This window comes from Canis lupus, chromosome 14 (assembly GCF_003254725.2).
Source record: "Canis lupus dingo isolate Sandy chromosome 14, ASM325472v2, whole genome shotgun sequence".
Taxonomy (NCBI): Eukaryota; Metazoa; Chordata; class Mammalia; order Carnivora; family Canidae; genus Canis; species Canis lupus.
In genome coordinates, this window is record NC_064256.1 from 27,208,345 (window position 1) to 27,230,245 (window position 21,901).

Below are 21,901 nucleotides of genomic sequence, written 5' to 3' on the forward strand. Positions count from 1 at the left end.
TCATTTTGTTCATCCCTCTTTGTCCTGCCCAGGGATCTCATTCTGCACAGTCCTTTAGTGAAGACTAATGTCCAGTCTCCCTCCCTCAGCAGTCTGTCCTACTGCCTCTCACAGGTAGACCCAAGTCCCATGTGGACAGCCTTCTTGGTAGGACTACCCACGAGATAGCTGGAGCTGAGCTTTCTTATGAGTCCACTGTGTTTGTGGAACACTCCATACAGCTCACCAAATAGTGAGCATGTGGATGGTCCCATAGTTTCCTTTCTCCTCACCTTGACACTGTGAGTTACCCATCTTTTTATCTCTAGACCCTTCTCTATGATCAAATGCACACCTTCTGAAACGTTGGAGATATAGATGAAACCACTCCTCCACCAGGAACTGCCATACTACCTTCTGCTGAGGGACACCACCATGGTCTCTGCATTTTCTGCAGCTCAGCAAGAAGACATCCACACCTGCCAGCTTCCTCCTCTTGTAGGCAACCACCATCTGTATTCTCTATAATGATTATTCTGAGAATTTTTAAATTGGCTTTGCAGGGATCACCATCTTTCCTTTCTCATAGGAATCAGAATGGGTACTCTGCAGTGCTTCCCTCCAAGGGTAATGATGCCTAATTAAAGAAAAAGATGCCTTCAGAGTATTAATCATGTACTTGCACCGAATTTGGGTGGAGTAGAGGGTGAGAGTAACAGGTCTGGCCCATCTACTTTTTAGAAAACCCTGTGGAATATGTCTTTTAGCATCTTCTCTCCTTGTGTTTTCAGCTTTGGGATTTTGCCTCATTTCAAGACAACAGGAAAGATCCCACTTCTACCTGCTGTTAACACTTGTATTCCTTGCCTCACTGAGCCCCTATCTTGCTCACCTAAGTGAGAAGCCTGGAGCACACTCTTCTCAAACTCCTCAAATGCCTTCAAGCCATTTCCTGGGAGTCTGTCTACGAACATCCCTCCTCAGCCTTTCCTACCTACCTATTTTATATGAATACCCCTCATCCATACGGGCGGTGGGGGGACACCACCCAGAGCATACCTCTAGCATAGCTTTTATTGCACACTTATAGATGATGTACTGCCTCTTTCCCCAGCTAGGTAATAATCAACCTCAGAGCCAGGCTCTTGCCTCATTTTATTTTATAGGTGAGTGCCTGGAGCATGGTACTTAAAAAAACTTTGCTTAATAAACGAATAGAAGAAAATAGTTGAGGTGGATTTGTGAAGCATTGACATAGATCACTGGAAATTGGACATAAAATGGTCTATTGTAACATTCCTTAGTACCTTCCACCCTACTGCTGCTGAAGGAAGGGAGATGTTTAACTGTGTGAGACATGACATATTTAGGAGTCCTTGACTTTGGCATTGTTCAGTCATCTTTTACAAATCAAACTCCACAATGTACAATCACTTTCATAGCAATGGCTTCACTCAGTTCCCTCCTGATGCCACGATGTTTACTTCAGTATCCTCCTCCTCCTCTCCCCCTCCTCCTCCTCATCATCCTCATCATCATGGTTCTAATTTTATGAACTAGGAAACTGAAGTCCTCATTAGGAACTTAATGTTCACAACATTTATTCACCATGAGGAACCAAAACACAATGAGCTTCAGATCGCAATGGCATATGCATACTTGCTGATAAATAGCCAAAAATAAATTTATATGGCTAACACAATATAGTTCTCATTTCCTATGATAGTTGTCATGCTCAGCTTTTCCTCTTATTATCATGCCATTATGAGCTTGGTTTTAAATGAATAACCTTATAATAAAATAAGAGGAGGGAACAGATGAGGTCTAGCATTTGCAGTCAAGTTTTTCTGGTCCTGAGAATGACATACCAGGTAAACTTCCCTCATTTATAGAAGCTAATTTAGGAAATTCTGGTCTCACATTTCTCTTCTGATTGTTTAGATAGCTGATGGACTGAAACATCATAGGGCTTCCTGAAATTTCTCCTGAGTGAGGGAAATTCATCTTCTGTGCATTTCCTTAGGAGAGCATCTATGGATTTTGGTATCATTCTGGATTCTACAGAAATAGGCACTTTCCCAAAGTCATAAGAAAGTTCTAAAGCTATAAGGTTTTCTTTTTTTTTTTTAATTTTTTAAAAATTTTTATTTATTTATGATAGTCACAGAGAGAGAGAGAGAGAGGCAGAGACATAGGCAGAGGGAGAAGCAGGCTCCATGCACCGGGAGCCCGATGTGGGATTCGATCCCGGGTCTCCAGGATCAGCGCTCTGGGCCAAAGGCAGGCGCCAAACCACTGCGCCACCCAGGGATCCCCTAAAACTATAAGGTTTTCAAACTAAAGTTGCCTAACTTGAAATTGCTTTGTTGCAACATAGATGAGAATGCTGTTATCACACTTGGGATTTGTGAAAGTTAGGTCTTGCACCTTTGAGTGGAAAGCTGATAAAAGTTGTACTTTCCATTAATGCTCAAAGTTAAAGAGATGCTCTAGTCTCAGGTTAAGCTAAGAAGATGCAGGTAAGTAAGAATAATGCTTACTAAATTTGACCACCAAGCTTCTCTAAGACAGGCACTGTGAATTTTGTTAGCATTCTTCATATTAACAAGAACTTTCTGTTAAATAGCATATATTCTTTTATATATTTTTTTTTGATAGAGAGAGAGAGAGAGAGAGGGAGGCAGAGAGAGAAGCAGGCTCCATGCAGGGAGCCCGACGTGGGACTCGATCCCGGGTCTCCAGGATCGCGCCCTGGGCCAAAGGCAGGAGCCAAACCGCTGCGCCACCCAGGGATCCCGCATATATTTTTTTAAAGGATGAATATTATATCTTTTGGGGACCTATAGTTGGTTAAAGATAAAAAATTTTGACATAAAAAATAGAGAACAATGTAGCAAATAGAATTGAAGTATCTCACATAAATTGGGCACTTTTCTAGTGGGATATTATAAAAAAAAATGGAGATTAATTTGTGCACAGTGATGTTTTTCTAAAGTTAAGTTGTTCCTAGAAGTAGGTTTTATTTTAGAAATCTTGGGATGCAAATGATCTATAACAGTATTATTTATTTTAAAAAAACACAAAAACTCAAAAGTTTGATGTATAAACTTTGTGTTCATATTTGCAAGGTGGCATGGGCTGAAACAATACAAATTTACCTTGCATATCTATGTCATATTGAATCAAAATATGAACTTTTTAAAAGATTTTTAAATTTTTATTTATTCATGAGAGACACAGAGAGAGACACAGGCAGAGGGAGAAGCAGACTCCTCAAGGAGAGCCTGATGTAGGACTCGATCCTGGGACTTTAGGACCACGCCCTCAGCTGAAGGCCGATGCTCAACCCCTGAGCCACTCAGGTGTCCCAGAATCTGAATCTTTATTTTTCAATTTTTCCCAATATATCTTTGAAGTTTATTTGACACATTCAAACATACTAAAAGAGAAGATCTCCAACTGAGGCAAAACATGTCCTTCTTGAAAATAGTCAAGAGAGATGATCAGAGAATTTATAGTTCTGGTGGCACAGAAGGGAGAGTCTTTTAGCATATTAAAATCATTTTCTAAAATTTTGCTTAAAAATTTGGTGGGAAAGAAAAAAACCCTGAAATGTCTTTGTTTCTGACCAAGATTTGATAATTTTCACTTTAAATAAAAAATAAAAAGAACTTAATGCCACTCACATTTTTATCAAATGAATTATCCTATCTCCTTTACAATTTCACTATGGAAACTAATTGGAATGAAGTAAAATAAGGATTTAATAGCTTTGTTTACATAAGCAACATTAAGTGGAAAAATGAGGCAATGAGTTACATCATTTCCCCAAGGATGTTCTGCATAATTCAAGTTCCCTGGAATTGTAATAGATAGTCCATGAAAAGAAAATGTATTCTTTAGAAAAACAGATGTAGCAGATACTGGATTAAATACATCAGATAGGTAAATTTACTCAGGACTTGAGTAGCAAGGCAGGAATGCTCCGGGGCTCATTTCTTGGCCCCAATCTCTTTCCTATCTATATGAGCCCTTGGTGATCTCATCCACATGCCTTGGGGGGTGGGGAGGATAACTAAGTGATGGGCATTAAGGACGGTACTTGATGTAATGAGCACTGGGTGTTATATGCAGCTGATGAATCACTAAATTCTACTCTTGAAACTAATAATACGCCATATGTTAATTAACTTAAATTTAAATAAACTCTAAAAAATAAAATAACATAAATGTCATCCACGTGCCTAAGACTTCCTAATGTATATCCCTAACCCTGGAATCTCTTCTCAACTCCAGACTACTAGACACCTTCCCATGACGTCTAATAGTCCTCCCAAACTTACCGTGCTCAAAACTGAGCCCTGTTATTCCGCCCTATACTCCCATAGTCTATAGTCTTGCCTATCTCATTAAAGAGCAATTCTATTCTCCCACCTGCTCAGGCAAGAAATAAAACTAAAACGGAGTCGTTCTGTCTCTATATTTCACACCACATATCAACAAATCTTATGCTTTCTACTTCACATTTTACTATAATCTCAACTATTTTGCACCATGTCTAGTGAATACATGGTCAAAATCTTCATAATCTCTTGCCTGAATTATTGCCATAGCCTCCTGTCTGCAGGTCTCCTGGAGGCCCACCCTTCCCTTAAAACAGAATAGTTGAGTTGTTTGACTCATAAAATGCAATTCCTAATATGTCATTTTTTCTGCTTAAAACACTCCAATGTCTCTTACATCTTAAGCCAAAGTTCTTTCAATATCTCACGTGGTCTTTTGCTCCCTCTTCCTGGTTATTTGACTGAGTTCATCCACTACTCTCTTCGCTTACTCTTCTTCAGCTATTAGGGTCCCCCCCCTACTAACAGGAAAGCCCCAGATTTTGTTAGTGTTCACTGCTGTGCCTCAGTGCTAAGTGGAATAGCTGATATATATAGTAGATGCCCATTAAAACTTCATTGAATGAATGACTTCACTGCAATAATCTGAGAGCTACGTAAGGCATAGATGACTGATTCCTACTCACAGGAGCCAATGAAGCTGAAGTTATCCAACAGCAGTTGAAGAGTTCTAGAGTATGTATATATTCTATGTACCATTTCTCTTCTACCTTAAAATAGGTAAATTAATATCTTTGTGGAATAGTATGCACTTACACTGCTTTGCCTCTGTCAGGAATGTTGAAATCTTAAGATTCTTATACATTGTACTTGAAATGGAAATACTATCCCTTGAGGTCAAAAATGAAGCTTTTAGGGAAAATGCATGCATTTCAATGATTGCTACCTCTTTTCATCATTGCCAGGCAAACACAGGCTTAGCGTTAAGGCTTGCTGAGAACACTAATGATTAACTGCTCAAAGATGCATGAGGGAAGTAGTCTAATTAACATAAATCTCTACGATACTGTGTTCACATCCTTGTAGGCAATGGATAAAGGTCACACCATAAGCTCCTGGTTGTATATCTTTTGCAAGTTTGTGAATTGTAAAGTGACTTTTAGAACAATGTTAAATTATGTCATAGCTTGATTAAAAAAAAAAAACACTCTGCAACTAATTCACAAAAGAAAGATCTTTTGTAAAAGCCAAATTAATTCAAAGACTTTAAGCATAATGAGAACTTTTTTCTATCAAAATATAGTTTTGGAAAGTCTAAAAGGACTTTCATGTGTACTGTTAATGGGAGTGATCTCTTCTAAACTACATCTATTAAATCATTAGAGGTTTACTAATTTTTAATGAGAGCATCACAAAGATGACAAAGCTGGTTAAAAGATCATTTTAAGATTCTGAATACTTATGCACATGTTTTTAAAAATGTTGTAATAAGATTCCTAGCTTACTTACAAAACTGTTTGCCGTCCTTCAGGGCAATAAATTCATAAACTGTAGGTTATATTTTCTACCTGAGAGAAATCATTTATATTCCTACTACAGCTAAATATACCAGTTAACATGTATCTTAACAGAGTCTGGGCCTTAGTTAAGAGTAAATAGGCCATATTCTCTAGATTATCACCATCCAATAGAAATAAAATACCAGTCACGTAAGTAATTCAAAAATTTCCAGTAGGTACATTGAAAAAAAAAAGAAAAAGTAAAAAATATTTTTTATAATAAACTTTATTAACTCATGGTATGAAAACTATTATCAATTTAACAGAATATAACAAGTCATTAATGAAATATTTTACATTCTCTTTATATTAGTTATCTGATTTAATTCTTACAAAAATTCTTGAAGATATTATTACCATTTTAGAGATGTGGAGGCTAAGAACATTTACATAACTTGCTAAAGGACACATAGCTTCTAAGGGGAAACTAGTGGAAATAAAATCCAGGTTTCTTAACTGCAAAGCCTGAACTATTAACCACTACGAGATACACAGAGATGACTTCAAAATCAGTTCTTTCAACCCATATCAATTAAATAGCTAAACATTTGCTAAGCAAATTAAAGTGTTGTTAATGATATAATTATATGTCATTAACATATCCTTTAGACCAGAAAAATGTGTTTTCTAGAATGAGTAGAATAAGTAGGAAGAATTGATACAAAAAAAAGGTTTCTGTAATTATAGGAACATACTATTTCTTTAACCTTTAAAAAAACAATTATGTTGCACACCTGAAATTAATAACACTGTGTTAATTATACATCAATAACAATAAATCAAAAATTAATAAGGGAAAAAAGTCCACATTAATTTTTTGTAGTGTAATAAAAATCAATGGTTTTGTTCTCCTTAATTTCTATATTATAGGTTTGGTTTGTAAATTGCTTTTATTTCATAGCAAGAAACCATAAGGGATTAATTTTGATTTTCATTATCACAGAATATAATTTGGAAGACCTTTCACATTCAAATAGAAAATTGAAATAGAAATGGAATTAGGAAAAAGGTCCTTGCATACTGGTTTTTCAAGGCGAAAATCTTCTTGAGAATATAAGGCCAGTAGAAATAAAATGTGGCCTCATAAAATGTGCCATAACAATAGTTTGGCATTTTTTTCTCTTTTCTTATATTTTGGTTCAACTTGTATAAACTAGAAATTAGCATGGTTCCTTGAATATGTGGTAGGAATTATCTATACAGTTCTCCTTGTCTGGTGCTTTCTAAGACAGAAAGCTCCCAACTAGTAATAAGATATATTTAGTGGCCATTAATTTATTTAAGTTGCTTTACCATCTTTTACTAATTTTGTCACTCTACGTTTTTATGTTATTTGTCCAACTTGGTTTTCTAATGCACTGTTAAATTGTTACTTACAGCATAAGTAATTTTACCTATCTCATTCTGTGCTTTGTTTGTTCCCATTTCCCAGACCATTTTTTTTTTCCCAGACCATTTTTTTTAAATGTATGTCTGGCTTACTGATATTTAGGGAAAAAAAAAAAAACAGCTTTCAGTTTTGTAAATCATGTCTTTGTCTCCCAATTCATTTAATGACATTCTATTATTCCCTTGTTCCATATTTTGTTATTTGCTTATTCAGTTAATCTTTTTCTTTATTTGAAGGCTTATATAATTTACATATATGTATATATATTTACTTTCTGAATAGTGTTTTCAAAACCATACATTTATCTCTATTCATTGCTGTATTAGTTCTGAATTATCTCCTAGGAAAAGGAGTACACATTCTATAACAGTTCCTTGTTTTCTTAGCTCCACTTGCTGCATTAGGCTGGCATTTATTTAATACTTGTCCCCTCACAGGGAAAATTTCCTCAGTAATTTAAATTTTATATATAGCTTATTCATTTCCTTCCAGATTCCTACTGAAGCAAAATACTGTACTGTTTTTTTGTTTGTTTGTTTGTTGTTTTTTTATTTATTCATGAGAGACAGAGAGAGAGAGGCAAAGACATAGGCAGAGAGATGGGATGCCTGGGTGACTCAGCGGTTGAGCATCTGCTTTTGGCTCTGGGGAGTCCTAGGATCAAGGCCCACATTGGGCGCCCTGCAGGGAGCCTGCTTCTCCCTCTATGTCTCTGCTTCTCTCTTTGTGTCTCTCATAAATAGACAAATAAAAAATCTTTAAAAAAAAGATGTATAGATGTAGTTTAGGAATAAAATTACATGTTTTCCTACTTGAGCCTGGCTTGCAAAACAAAGGGAAGGAGGTGTGCTGCCCTCAGCATCCCAAGGGGTTTCCATCTCCTCAGGTCGTGGGCCTTGAGCTGAAGAGCCAACCCTGGGCTGCTTCCTGGGGGCTCCGCAGACCCCTCACTAGGACCAAGTCCCCCATCATGCTGGGAGTGTGGATTCCAGCAAAAAGAGCTGGAAAAAAAAGTGAGACTCCACAGACCCCCTATGGGGGACCCCAACTTAGGCCAAGGACTGGGTATGTTGGGTGCTCATGAGACCCTAGGCCAGACCCCTTTGCTGAGGACTCCTTGGACTATTTCTGAAGAACCCTCTCCCCACATACACCCCTTCACAAGCCACCCCTCCTAAGAGGCAGGGGGCCCTCCCCCCCTCCCCTATGTACTCCCCACCTATGTTCTGTTTGACCAGCATAGAAATATTAAACGTCCTGTATTCACCAGGGGGGAGGGGGCGGCTGGACATCTTTGTGTCTGGTAGACATTTATAGATAGAATCATAAACTTTATTATTTTCAGAAGAAGGGTTGAGCCAGACCAAAAATTGAAGAAACTTTTTACAGCTTTGAAAATATATATATTTTTTAAAAAGAAAAAGGGTGCAGAAAATCATTCCTATCTATCTGAAATACTGCTTCAAAACCTATGATTTCAAGCAAGGGCAAAAATATATTTTTTTAAGGGCAAAAATATTTAAAAGAGGAAGCTAAACATGAAAAGAGTACCAGCCAAATTCCTTAATACAGACCCATGTGGCAGGAAATATCATGGCAAGAGATGGTCTAGCCAGCTGATGCAATTTCAGACCGACCTTCAAGGCTTAAAATCATATCACCCTAGGCTAGGGTAAATTATTTGGTTTTCTTTTTTGGAGACAGTCATGTGGATAGAAATATGGGACTATGGACCAAATAATACTTAAAGTCTTATCCATCTCTCATCTTCTAGCTCTGACTTCACAGGTATTTCACTGAGGAAATTGGCTACCCAATATATATACAAAGCTATATTTTTACAGCTGCCCTATGCCAAAGTACTTTATATGTAGATTAAATATCTAAAGAGCAAAAGCAAAGCTATAAAATGGTTAGAAGACAATATGAGAGGATTTTGTCAATTTGGAAAGGCCCACTTAAAAAAAATCTACACACAACCACCAATAGGCGGGGACAAATTATTTGTAACTCATATATGAGAAAACGAATTAATACTCCTAATATACACAATGATTAAAGAAATATAAGAAAAAGAAACCATACAAAAGATAAATATATATTAAAATAAAAGTTATAGAATACCTAAGACAGCCAAAAAATATTTTAAAAATGTGTTCAACTTCACTGTTAGCCAAGAAATGGAAATTAAAATCAAATACTGGGGTGCCTGGGTGGCTCAATCAGTTGAGTGTCTGCTTTTGGGTCAGTTCATGATCCCAGTGTCCTGGGATCAAACTTTGCATCAGGCTTCCTTTTCAGCGGATAGTCTGCTTCTTTCTCTCCCTCTACTCCTCCTTACTGCTCTATTTTTTTCTCTCTCTCTGAAATAAATACATAAAATCTTTAAAAAAAAATATAGGGGCACCTGGATGCCTCAGTGTTTGAGCTCAGGGAATAATCCTGGCATCCCAGGATGAGTCCTGCAATGGGACCCCCGCAGGGAACCTGCTTCTCCCTCTATGTCTCTGTCTCTGTCTCTGATGAATAGATAAATAAAATCTTTAAAAACAAAAAACAAATGCAATACAATTTCATACCCATTGAATTTGCATTAATTAAATTGATAGCACTAAGTACTAAGACCTGTGAAAATGAATAGCCTTTCTTTTTTTAAAGATTGTATTTATTTATTCATTAGAAACACATGCAGACCCTCAACCTCTGAGCCACCCAGGCTCCCCAAACTCTACCTTTTAATTTGTAATTTATCGCCTATAGAATATATGTCTTTTCACTGGGTGTGTGGGGCTGTAAACAATATAGAATTTCCAAAAATCCCATCCTTCCCTCTAGGAAATCCAGACTTGTTGGACATGAACAAATTCCATGTTGTTTTAGAATCTTTGAAAGTATGCCATGACTTTAACTTTTATTTTTATTTGTGAAATTATAGGGGATAACCATATATTTCTTGTTCTTGCACATAACCGTATCTTTCTTGCTCTCCATTTTGACAAATATTTTATTATTTAAGGAGTGAATGCCTATTTTTGGCTCATGGAAACCCACGTTTAGTGGTCACAACATTTAAAAAATTTGATGCATATCCTTTTCAAATATTTTAGTTGATACAGACATATTCATGCATCACCTGTCTTCCCATCTGTCTCTCTCTGTTCATCCATCCATCCACCTCTCTCCATGTTAGTGCTTACGAGCACAAGCTTTAGAGCCAACTAGATTCAGTTTTCTACCCAGCCAGTTCTAGCTGTGTAGCCTCGGGCAGGTTTCTTGGCTGCTCAGTTTTGTCTCTCAAGTGTTGACATTTGATATGATAGAACTGAGTTAATACAAATAAAGTGCTTGAAAGAATTCTTGCCAGAGAGAAAAATTCTCTATTAATGCCTATTCTTATTCACACACAAATATAACCCACACACATTTCAACCTAAATGGAGAGCACACTTATATGTGGCTTGCTTTTAAATGAATAGATTATGATCAACTTTCAGGTAAGTATGCATAGATTTATCTCATTAAAATTAATAATAACCTCATGGTGTTAATATGCCATTTTCTACTTAAATAATTTTAGTTGTTTTAAAATGCACCTATTCAAATAATATGTCAATAAACACATTTCTATGCATATTGTTCTTTATATGTACTTGTCACTATTTCTGTAGGAGAGATTTCTAAAAGTGGAATTTCTGGGTCAAATGAATTCTACATTTTAAAAAAATGTTAAGATATTAACAAATTATATTCTTTAGGGGCACTTGGTGGCTCAGCCAGTTGGACAGCTGCCTTCAGCTCAGGTCATGATATCGCGGACCTGGGATCCAGCCCCTCATTGGGCTCTCTGCTCAGCAGGGAGTCTGCTTCTCCCAATCTCTGCCTGTGGTTCCTATTGCTTGTGCTCTCTCTCTCTCTCTCTCTCGCTCACTCTCTCTCTGTCAAATAAATAAATACAATCTTAAAAAATTGCACTCTCTAAAACAATGTAAGAGTATCTATTTTCCCATTACTTAGCACTGAATGTTAATCTTTCTTTTTTTTTAAGTGTTAATCTTTCATTGAAAAACAAATTGCTTCCAATCTGATGTATGAAAATTTTATCTCATTTTTTGAAAATTTGTGTATTTGTGATTATTAGTGAGGTTGAGCACCTTTCTATGTATTTTAACCTGTTTATATATCTTATGGGAATTTCATGTTTTTTAAAAATTTTATTACATAAATTAACCCATTTATTAGAGGCTACCAATGTTTCAAATGGTGGAGCTTCTACTGGTCTTTCAACTCCTTTAGTCGTCTGATGGCAGACTTTACTGTGACGGCAGAAGTGCTGTTGTATGTCCAGGTGCCACCAGCTACCGTCATCATGCAGGAGCCACAATGCCAGATGCCCACAGTTCGCCTTTTCATCTTGGTTTTGCCACAGAAGGAGCAGGTGTACTTGGCGTGCTGGCTAATTTCAATCATCTTCTCCATTTTCCTGAGGGAGGCACCATAACGGGTTCGGTATTTACCTACGATTCTGATCTTCTTGGTACGGTTAGCCATGTCGCTAACAACCGGTTCTGAGCCCAGAGCGGAAAAGCAGAATTTCATATTTATTTTATTTGCATCAATGTCTGCTGAACTACACATTTTTTTCATAGTTTGCAGATGGAGAATATTTTTGCTTTCACATGGGTTGCAAATGTATCATTTATTTTCCTTCTTTATTTTCTCCTTAGGAAGTCCTTTCTAACCTGATGTTAAATATCATTCAAATATGCTGTATTGTAATAGTTTGGCAGTTTTGTATTGTCTCCTTATATCTTTTTAGTCCATGTGAAACATATTTTGTATTGTCATATGATGTAGAATATGAATCCTTCCCCAAAATGATAGCCATATTTCTCAATATGATTTTTTTCTATAACCCATAAATATTGATTCAAAATATCATATTTATTATACATAAATTCTTATTTCTTAGCTTTCTATCTAATCTACTTATTTATTCATTTATCTGTAACATGCTTCTTTTATCATGATAATTATTTTTCCCTTTAACTTCTGCAATGACAGGTCTTAACTAAATATTTTTTCCAGAATTTTCTTATCAATTCTCACATATTTTTCCATGTAAAATTAAAAATCAGTTGAACATTAACTTTTTTTTTTAAAGATTTTATTTATTCATGAGAGACAGAGACACAGGCAGAGGGAGAAGCAGGCTCCATGCAGGGAGCCAGATGTGGGACTCGATCCCGGGACTCCAGGATCACACCATGGGCTGAAGGCGGCGCTAAACTGCTGGGCCACCGGAGCTGCCCCAACATTAACTTTTAACATAAGTTTAATCTACTGTTCTGGGAACATGATGTAATCATGGCATTTGGTCATGTCTTAGTCAAGAGTATTTCAGAATTTAAAAAAAATTCTTATTCCTAGACTTTTCATGATTGAATATATGATACATTTGTGTTTTCCCATATGTTGTGTGCTTGCATATGACTATATATATAGTTTATGTATGTATATAATATACATATGGTTTTATTTTTTGTACTCCTATTCCAATAATAGGTTCACCTTCAAAATTAAAGGAGTAGAAACTACACAATTCCAATATATAGTTAAAAAAATCTGATAATCTTTAGAAGTTACTAAAAGTTATAATTTAGAAAAATTTGGTGTTATTGGAAAGTTTTTCATAATAACATTGAATGAAAGAAAAAATGTCAAATACAAAGTTGTATATTCATATTTGGTTAAATTGCAAATAAGCAGATTACTTTTGAATATTTTGTGTGTGGCATATACTGTGTACATGTTTTCATATGTATTTCCAGTTTTATCTCACAACAATCATTTGTGAGAGGCCCTATTATTATCATTTCCATTTTCTTTTTTTTTTTTTTTAAGATTTTTGTTTATTTATTCATGAGAGACACAGAGAGCAAGGCAGAGACACAGGCAGGGGGGAGAAGCAGGCTCTGTGTAGGACCCCAATGGAGGACTGAAACCTGGAACCCTGGGATCACATCCTGAGCTGAAAGCAGATGCTCAACCACTGAGCCACCCAGGTGTCCCTATCATTTCTGTTTTCAAGAAGGGAAAACTTAGGTATGGAAGGGATAAGAAACTTGGACAAAGTTGTTTGTGCTCAGTGCTGAGCTGGTATCTGAATCCAAGCAATCAGAGTTATGAGCTCACCATCTAAACCATAGAGACCAAGAATAAAATAAAATAAAAAATAAAATAAAATAAAATAAAATAAAATAAAATAAAATACCATAGAGACCATCCAAACATCTACAAGCTTCAGGATGTCTAGGCCCTAACTGGATGAGGTTGTCTAATTTTTGAAGAATAGTAAATTGATTTTGACATGTATTTAGATTTATTTTAGCCACACTGTTGTTCTTTAATCTTAGAATCAAATACAGAGATTCAGAGATGATGGGACTCTGGGAATATATAGTTCTTGATTCCAGCAGTTACATAAATATTTGAAAAATCAAAGATAATATTTTAAATAAATTAATGTCTATAAGTTTGAAATTCAAAGCAAATGGATATATTTCTAGAAAATGTAAAGTGTCAAAATTAACACAAGAAGAAATAGAAATTAAAAAAAAGGAAGAAGTAGAAATCTTAATTGACCAATGTATTTTAAATAAACAACATTGCTTTAAAACATTTTCTATTTAGAAGTTTTACATGTGAATTTTACCATATAAACATAGGCTAGTTTGTCTAGGAAACAGAAAAAAAAAAAGCTGCTAAAGTATTTTAATGAGCCTATTATAGCATACAAATACCAATAAAGACAGTTTAAGAAAATAAAACTATGGTTCAGTTTCATTTGTGAACAGCAATATTAATATTATCAATAAAATTTTATCCAACCAAATAAAAATGTGTTTTGTTTAAAATAATAATAATTTCAATAGATGAAAAAGAAATAAAATCCCCACATGTTCAGCATTCTTAAAAGACTAGGTAGAAAGGGGATTTTCTTACTCTAATGACAAAATAATAAATTATAGCAATAACACATCAAATGAAAAAAATTTAGAAGGATTTCATTTAAGATTGGAAAAAATATAGACCAAGTATTTCACTACTATTAACAGAACACAGAAAGTCTTAGACAATACGAGAAGACCAAAAAAAGAAAAAAAAAAGAAAAAAAATAGAAAGTATGAATTGCTAGGAAGAATTGAAACTCATTACTTGCTGATGATAACCTGAAAATCAAAAGTCTAAAAATCTACTGACAATCTAATTGTCTCAATAAGAAAATCCAAAAAGATTATGAAATGATTAGAAGAATGTGATTATATAAAATGAAATATAATTTCAAAAGAATTAAAATAATGTAATTATTATAAATAATTTTATAAGTATTTTAATAAATTTTATAAATAATAAAATTGAATGTGTCTGTGATTTCAGGATAGAAAGAGATTTTTTTAAACAATACCAAAAATAGCATGAAATATAAAAGGAAAAATTGATAACTTTACTACATTGAAGTAAAGATGTGCCTTCAAAATAGGATGACAAATACAAAATTAAATCATCAGCAGTAGACTGTGTGAAAAATCTTTTCAGTTTCTACAAATAACTAAGGATGTTAAGAATATATATAAAGACGAAGGACTCATCAAGATAATGTCAAGGAACATTATAGAAAAATAATTTAAAGCTGTGGAGTAATTTGAACGGCCACAAAATATATGAAGAGTGCTCATTGACTTTTGTTCATTCGAGGAACTTTGTGAACAGCCAATATTTGAGCACTTACTATGGCCAAGCACTATTCTAAGTGCTTTTAAAATATAAAGTGCCCTGATTCTTACAGCAACTTTATGCGCTAGATATTATCATGATCTCATTTTACAGATAAGGAATCAGGAACAGAACGTTACACAAGCGTTCAATGATAAGAGCTGGAATCTGGATCTAATTGGGATAGCTTTGAGTTTACCCACCTAATCTCTGAACCACTGTGACTCTGCTGCTGCTCTTCTACAATGGTAAAGTCATAAGCTAGCTAAAAATTTGAGAGATAATATCAGAGGCTGATGGAGATGTGGGGAAATGAGAAATCTTATATAATATTGAGAGGCGTAGTACAATGTAGCTGTTTAGAAAACAATCTGGCAATATTTAGGTAAAATTGTAGGCATATACTTTGTGCCCCAAACTCTCACTCTGGAGTCTACCCTCCAGAGATGCTCTTCACAAATGCCCCAGAAGACATAAACAATGATAACCCTCAAAGCATATTGTGCTAGAAAGAGTTGAAGGCAACCCAGGAGTTCAAAAATAGATACCTATATATGTAAAATGTGGTATATGGATATGCATGAGAGGAATACTGTACAGTGTCAGAGCCAATGGGCAGCATGGAAGAAATAGCTGTGTAACCAGGTTTCAAAACTATATAATTGAATAAAATAGTAAGAAACAAAATGTGACACTATTTATGTCACTAAAAGCATACTATGTTAAAAATAAATTTCAGGGGCACCTGGGTGGTGCAATCTTTTGAGCAACTGACTCTTGGTTTCAGCTCAGGTTATGATCTCATGTTCGTGAGATTGAGCCGCCCCCCCATAGGGCTCAGGACTCAGTACAGAGTGTGCTTGAGAATCTTTCTCTCCTTCTGCCCCTCCTGCTTGTGCTCTCTCTGGAATTGAAGAAGAAAGAAAGAAAGAAGAAAGAGAATAAAAGAAAGAAGGAAGGAAGGAAGAAAGGAAGGAAGGAAGGAAGGAAGGAAGGAAGGAAGGAAGGAAGGAAGGAAGTTAGTTGGTTAGTTTCAAGGACAAACATATTTACAAGTGGCCACAAACTATGTGGAATGTTCCTTGGACTGCATGTGAGTGGGTGCCAGATGGGTGTGGGAAGGGGATAGATGACGGAGGAATGAATGGGAAGAATCATGAAATAAAACACTGGTTGACAATAAAAATTTGCTATGACCCAAGGCAATTCTGTGCACCTGAGATAAAATTCTGTGCACCTGAGATAAAAATCCCAAGGTAAATAAAATAAATAAAATAGAAATAGCAACAAAAATTTTAAAAATTTAAAAATCTGTCATCTACCTAATATATATATTTTTAATGTTGGTATATCAATACATAAATGTTATGTAGAATTTAGATCTATTATAATAAAAATATGTAGAAATTTAAAGAAATTATGGAGACCTATAGAATAGCACAAAGAGAATGGTTCTAATTCCTTTTATCCCTGTATATTCTTTTAGCTGTGTGACAAAAAGGAAAACATTGAACTCAGGAAGTGTTTCACATGAATTGTAAAACCTGGGTTACTAATTTACTATTGTATTTCTATCTGGCATAAGAATGCATAGCAAAATACTTGCTTCTATGACCTGAAATCTTGCAGCCTTACAAAAATATTCAATGATTGCTAAGGAAAATATGCCTTCTCTTGCATGTATTGGCCTTTCTTTTGATCTAGTTCCAAAACTTATAATGACTCCAAAATGTATTTACTTATTGAATCACAGAAACAGCAAAGAGGGAGAAGCTTGGGGAGTACTTTAAGAGAAGGCAAAAAAAAAAAAAAAAAAAAAAGGAAAATATTTCTTCCCTTTCAGCTATATTCTAATGGATATTCTAATGGTCTTAATTACTATCCTCTTACATAATGGCCTTTATTATGTGCTTGCAATACTTATTTAAACAATGGCAAAAATGCAATGTATGTATTCCTTAAAGACAAAAGGTAAAAAAAATCCTATTCTCATTTAGAGATATAGTAAAATATTTATGAATAAAATGATACAATGTCACTTTAAAATCCTCCAGGAAAGTAGTTGGTGAGAAAAAGATAAAAGGAAATTGGTAAGGTGATAATAGTTTTTGATATTGAGTGGTTAGCATATAGAGGTTCACTATCCTCTTAGGCCAACTCTTGTATAAGATTACGATTCCCCATTATAAAATGTTTTTCTTAAAAACATAATAAATTTGGACTTTGTATGGTTTAAAAAATGATTTTGCTATAAATGCCTTCTGAAATATTTATGACGTGAATAAAGCTCCTAGAGCTGCATGGCTGGATACATTAGGAAGAGTTTATGATGCCATCATAAAGGCATCAAAAGGCCAGCCGCATCAGGATGAGGTATGGCTTGACATGTCTCTCATTTCCAAAACAACTGGTAGGTGTGGGCTACTTTTTCTTTTTCTTTTTTCTTTTTTTTTAAATATTTTATTTACTTATTCATGAGAAGCTGAGACACAGGCAGAGGGAGAAGCAGGCTCCATGCAGGGAGCCTGATGTGGGACTCAAACCCGGGTCTCCAGGATCATGCCCTGGACCAAAGGCAGGCAGGCACTAAACCCCTGAGCCACCCAGGGATCCCTACTTTTTCTTACGTGTGGTAATCATCAGTAAGTTTTTTCTTCCCTGAATTTGTGTGGGGCACCTCCTGTCTACAGATCTTGCTTTCTCTTTCATTGAACAATTTCCAGATTAAAGTAGGAAGTGATGAATATTTATTAAAATCAAGTAAACTTGCAATGGAAGATAATGAAATTTTTTGTTCTGTTTTGGTTTGTTTGCAACTTCCAAAGTACATTGCAGAAAAACGTTGCCCGAAAAGAGATTAGTGAGTGAAATTGTAAATGTTACTGACATAGTTTAAACCAAGTCATTTGTTTTCAGAGAATTTTCTATACTAAAATACTAGTTGAGGGGATCCCCGGGTGGCTCAGCGGTTTAGCGCCTGCCTTTGGCCCAGGGCCCGATCCTGGAGACCCGGGATCGAGTCCCACATCGTCGGGCTCCCGGCATGGAGCCTGCTTCTCCCTCTGCCTATGTCTCTGCCTCTCTCTCTCTCTCTATGTCTATCATGAATAAATAAATCTTTAAAAAAAAATACTGGTTGAAAATTAGTAACATGTATTTTTTAAGGTCTGTGACAATTTAATTATTTCAAGTAATGAGTACTAAAATCTGAGACTGTGGAAAGTCTGAGGAACACCGCTCTAGAGGTCTGTGCCAAGCAGCTTTCCTCATATGACCCTGTAACTAGATGGCTTCTTTTACTTGTCATGTCAAGTAAACCAAGCTCATTATTTAGAAAAGGGTCACATCTTTCAAAAGGTCATCAGAGGTTGACTTTTCTGTTATTTGGATGACCAGGACAGGTTTTCAATTTTTATAGCTTTCCACTTTCCCTCTTGGGATGCTGAAACTATAAAAGTGAATCTTTTCTGCAGAAAGTGCTCTGCCCATCTGCTAAGAGAAGTTTAAAAATTTAATGATGAAATTGAATTTTAAAAGTTTAAAGTTCTACTACAATAAAAGGAAAATAGTTTGACATTTGAATTTTTTTTTTTAAGATTTTTATTTTATTTATTCATGACAGACGCAGAGACAGAGAGGCAGAGGGAGAAGCAGGCTCCATGCAGGGAACCCAACGTGGGACTCAGTCCCAGGTCTCCAGCATCAGGCCCTGAACTGAAGGCGGCGCTAAACCGCTGAGCCACCCAGAGTGTCTGACACTTGAGTATTTTTACTTTGTATTTCAACCAACGAAAAAAATCGAATGTTCCTCCACAGTCATTTAAAAATATGGAAGTTTTTTTGGCTTTACATTTTATCTTATTCTAGAAAACATGAAAAGACATTTTTCCACTTAAAGAGAAGAATAAAAAGCTGTTTTGTGTGTTTGTCAAATTTCTAGACAAATAAATAGGTCAAATACTTAGTAGTTTAGGGGATACAGTTCCACAAAGTCAGCTTTCCATGATAAAATTAAAGGTGAAAAGACACTTAAAAGCTGTTTCCTGCCCACTGCATGATTGTGACTCTTAAAGGCACGGAGTATAGTAGTTAGGAATCTGGAATTTGCATTAAAAAAGAAACAAAGCTACCTGGGTTTTATTTCCAGATGTTCCATTTATAATCAGTGTGTCCTCTGACAAATAAGTGACCTCCTCAACATCTCCATCTGTAAAATAGTGATGATGAATATATACTGAGCACATACATGTAAAAACATGCACATTGTTGTACAGGTTAAAATAGACGGTGCATAAAAGGCACATAACAAGGAAGTAGCATATTTATAGAACGTGCCCAGTAAGCTTTAATTATTATTGGCTCTGAGATACCATTTACATTTAATTTAAAATACATAGCAATGGATATGTATGACTGGCCAAATAATTGCTTTGAAAGGAAATTTAAAAAACACATTTGTTGTACAGCAGAAGCCAAATATGCAGCATGTATTTGCACAGTTGAATGATTCTGAATTGCCCTGAAATTCCCTGAAAGAGACAGTTTTCTCATTGGAACATACTTTGACTTTCAAACTGCATCTGGTTTGAATTAGCCTTGGAAATCACTGCTCTTTTTTCCTAAAATAAGTGCTTGATAATCTCACATAACCCTGACAAAAATGTCATTTAATGGTTTTGGTTTTTTTTGGGGGGGGGGCAGTAGTCTATTGACTGCTCAAAACTTTCACAAAGAGAAATATAAGTAGCAGGTTATGGGCCTTTATCGATTGTTAATGTGATTGTAAGAATGTGAACAAGCTAATCTCTGGCTCACAATTGCTGTGCTGTACAACTGTACTCAAATGTAGAACATTTCTCCTCATTGCTTTCAGTTCTTAATTATTAATATTCTCAAATCGATATCATTGTGGCTCCAATAAAAAGCTTCTTACCAAATAAGTGCCAGTATTTTCCCCAAAAGCTGTTCTTTATCTAATAGGGCCTTAATATATCATATTCATTGACCTTCCATCTTATTCCCTACAGGTATTAATTAAGACATCAAAGATAGATTCCAATGACGTATTGTTGGAGAAGAAAAGGAGCCCAGGTCTTTAAAAAAAAAATGCCAAGAGCTCTCCAAAGATTCCTGGATGGCTCAGAGGAGAACCTAGCATCTGTGAGACTCTGAGAGGTTGACAACTCTAACCAGGCTGTGTGGTCTGTCACCCTGTTTCAGGCTGGACCTGTTCAGAGAATTTCAATGAAAGGTTTAAGAGATGCAATTCTGGACACAAACTGTTGAAATCAATTCCAGTTCTGTCACCTACGGTGTGTCTTGGGTAAATTGTTTGTGGTCTTTCAAAAAGGGAGAAAAATAATTCCCAGCTGGTAGGGTAGTTTTTGAGGGTTAGGTGAGTCCATTCATGTAGAGTGCTTAGGATAGGGCTTAGCACAAGGTAGGAGGCCAGTATATATTTGCTATATCATTAGTATCAACATAACCATCATCATTATCATAAGTATACAGATAAATACACATATATACATACATGTAAATATGCATACATGAACCAAAATGGTAACCCTTTTGCTTTTACCTTGCAATTTGTACTTACCATGCACTATTTTTTAAAGGAAAGTACATAAACATTTATCTCATTTAAAAATTGCTGCCTAGCTTTGAGCAGTGGCAGTATGATAGCCAATGAAGTTTATCCGAGGCGTGACTATTGCTAATTGAAAAATTGCTGCCTTCCGACACATTATTTTGATATACTAATCTTACATTAATGTACTTTTAGTTTTTCTTTCTAGGCTTTTTGCTTTACAAATAGTATTTAAACCTACAGGATTTTATATATAAATTTGCGTATGAATACCATTCTTTCTGAAGAATTGATTTGTAGAAGTGAAACTGATGGATCAAATTATATTTATTTTCAAAAATTTGATGGATGGGACGCCTGAGTGGCTCAGCGGTGGAGTGTCTACCTTCGGCTCAGGGTGTGATCCTGGAATCCTGGGATCGAGTCCCACATCTGGCTCCCTGCATGGAGCCTGCTTCTCCCTCTGCCTGTGTCTCTGCCTCTCTTTTTCTCTCTCTGTGTCTCTCATGAATAAATAAACAGAATATTTAAAAAAAAATAAAAATGTGATAGATACTTCTAAAGTATTCTCCAAGTGTATCATGCCCCCATTTTATTCTTCTAAAAACCATATAAGACTACTCTTTTTTGGGATGCCTGGGTGGCTCAGTGGTTGAGCATCTGCCTATGGCTCAGGGCGTGATCCCAGGGTCCTGGGATTGAGTCCCAAATTGGGGTCTCCACAGAGAGCCTGCTTCTCCCTCTCTTTCTGCCTATGTCTCATTCTGTGTCTCTCATGAATAATAATAATTTAAAAAGGTAGAGTTTCATATCATGATCTTAATTTTGTTTAAAATGTTATCAGAACTTATCTGTGGGTTGTATGATTAGAGATAATTTGAATCTTATTTGTAGTTGGTACTTTCAAAATTGTCTTCAGTAAATATAACTATTGTAATCAGAAAAATTTACAATAAATATTAAAATTAAAAAATAGTGGGAAAAATAAGAATGATTCTTGCTTTTCAGAAGTCTCCCAAGTATCACAATGCCCCACAATTTCTTTGGTGAAACAAACTGCCTTCCACTTTTTTCCTCAGTGAGCCTCAGCTGGGAGCATGAGCACCAAGTATCTAGGGGATAATTATGGAATGGCTTACTTTTAATCTTTGTCACTTCAGGAGAGAGACTGAGCAGACCTGGAAGTGATGAGGCTCCCCTTTGCCAGTTTCAGAACAGTGTTCTCTGAAATATGTAAAAAAAAAAAAAAAAAAAAAAAACAACAAAA

The 21,901-nt window shown here is 35.5% G+C and overlaps 1 protein-coding gene and 1 non-coding gene across 2 annotated transcripts; one reads left to right on the forward strand and one right to left on the reverse strand.

Moving 5' to 3' along the window:
• Positions 1-11,534: 11,534 nt before the first annotated feature.
• LOC112674837 (60S ribosomal protein L37a-like) lies at positions 11,535-11,819 on the reverse strand. The gene has a single exon (XM_049093720.1). It carries the CDS (start codon positions 11,817-11,819, stop codon positions 11,541-11,543), a length of 279 nt encoding a protein of 92 aa, XP_048949677.1. The 3' UTR covers positions 11,535-11,540.
• An 8,884-nt stretch (positions 11,820-20,703) lies between these two features.
• Positions 20,704-20,844, forward strand: LOC112675140 (U4 spliceosomal RNA). The gene has a single exon (XR_003145775.1). It is a non-coding gene; the product is annotated as a U4 spliceosomal RNA (small nuclear RNA).
• Positions 20,845-21,901: the final 1,057 nt, after the last annotated feature.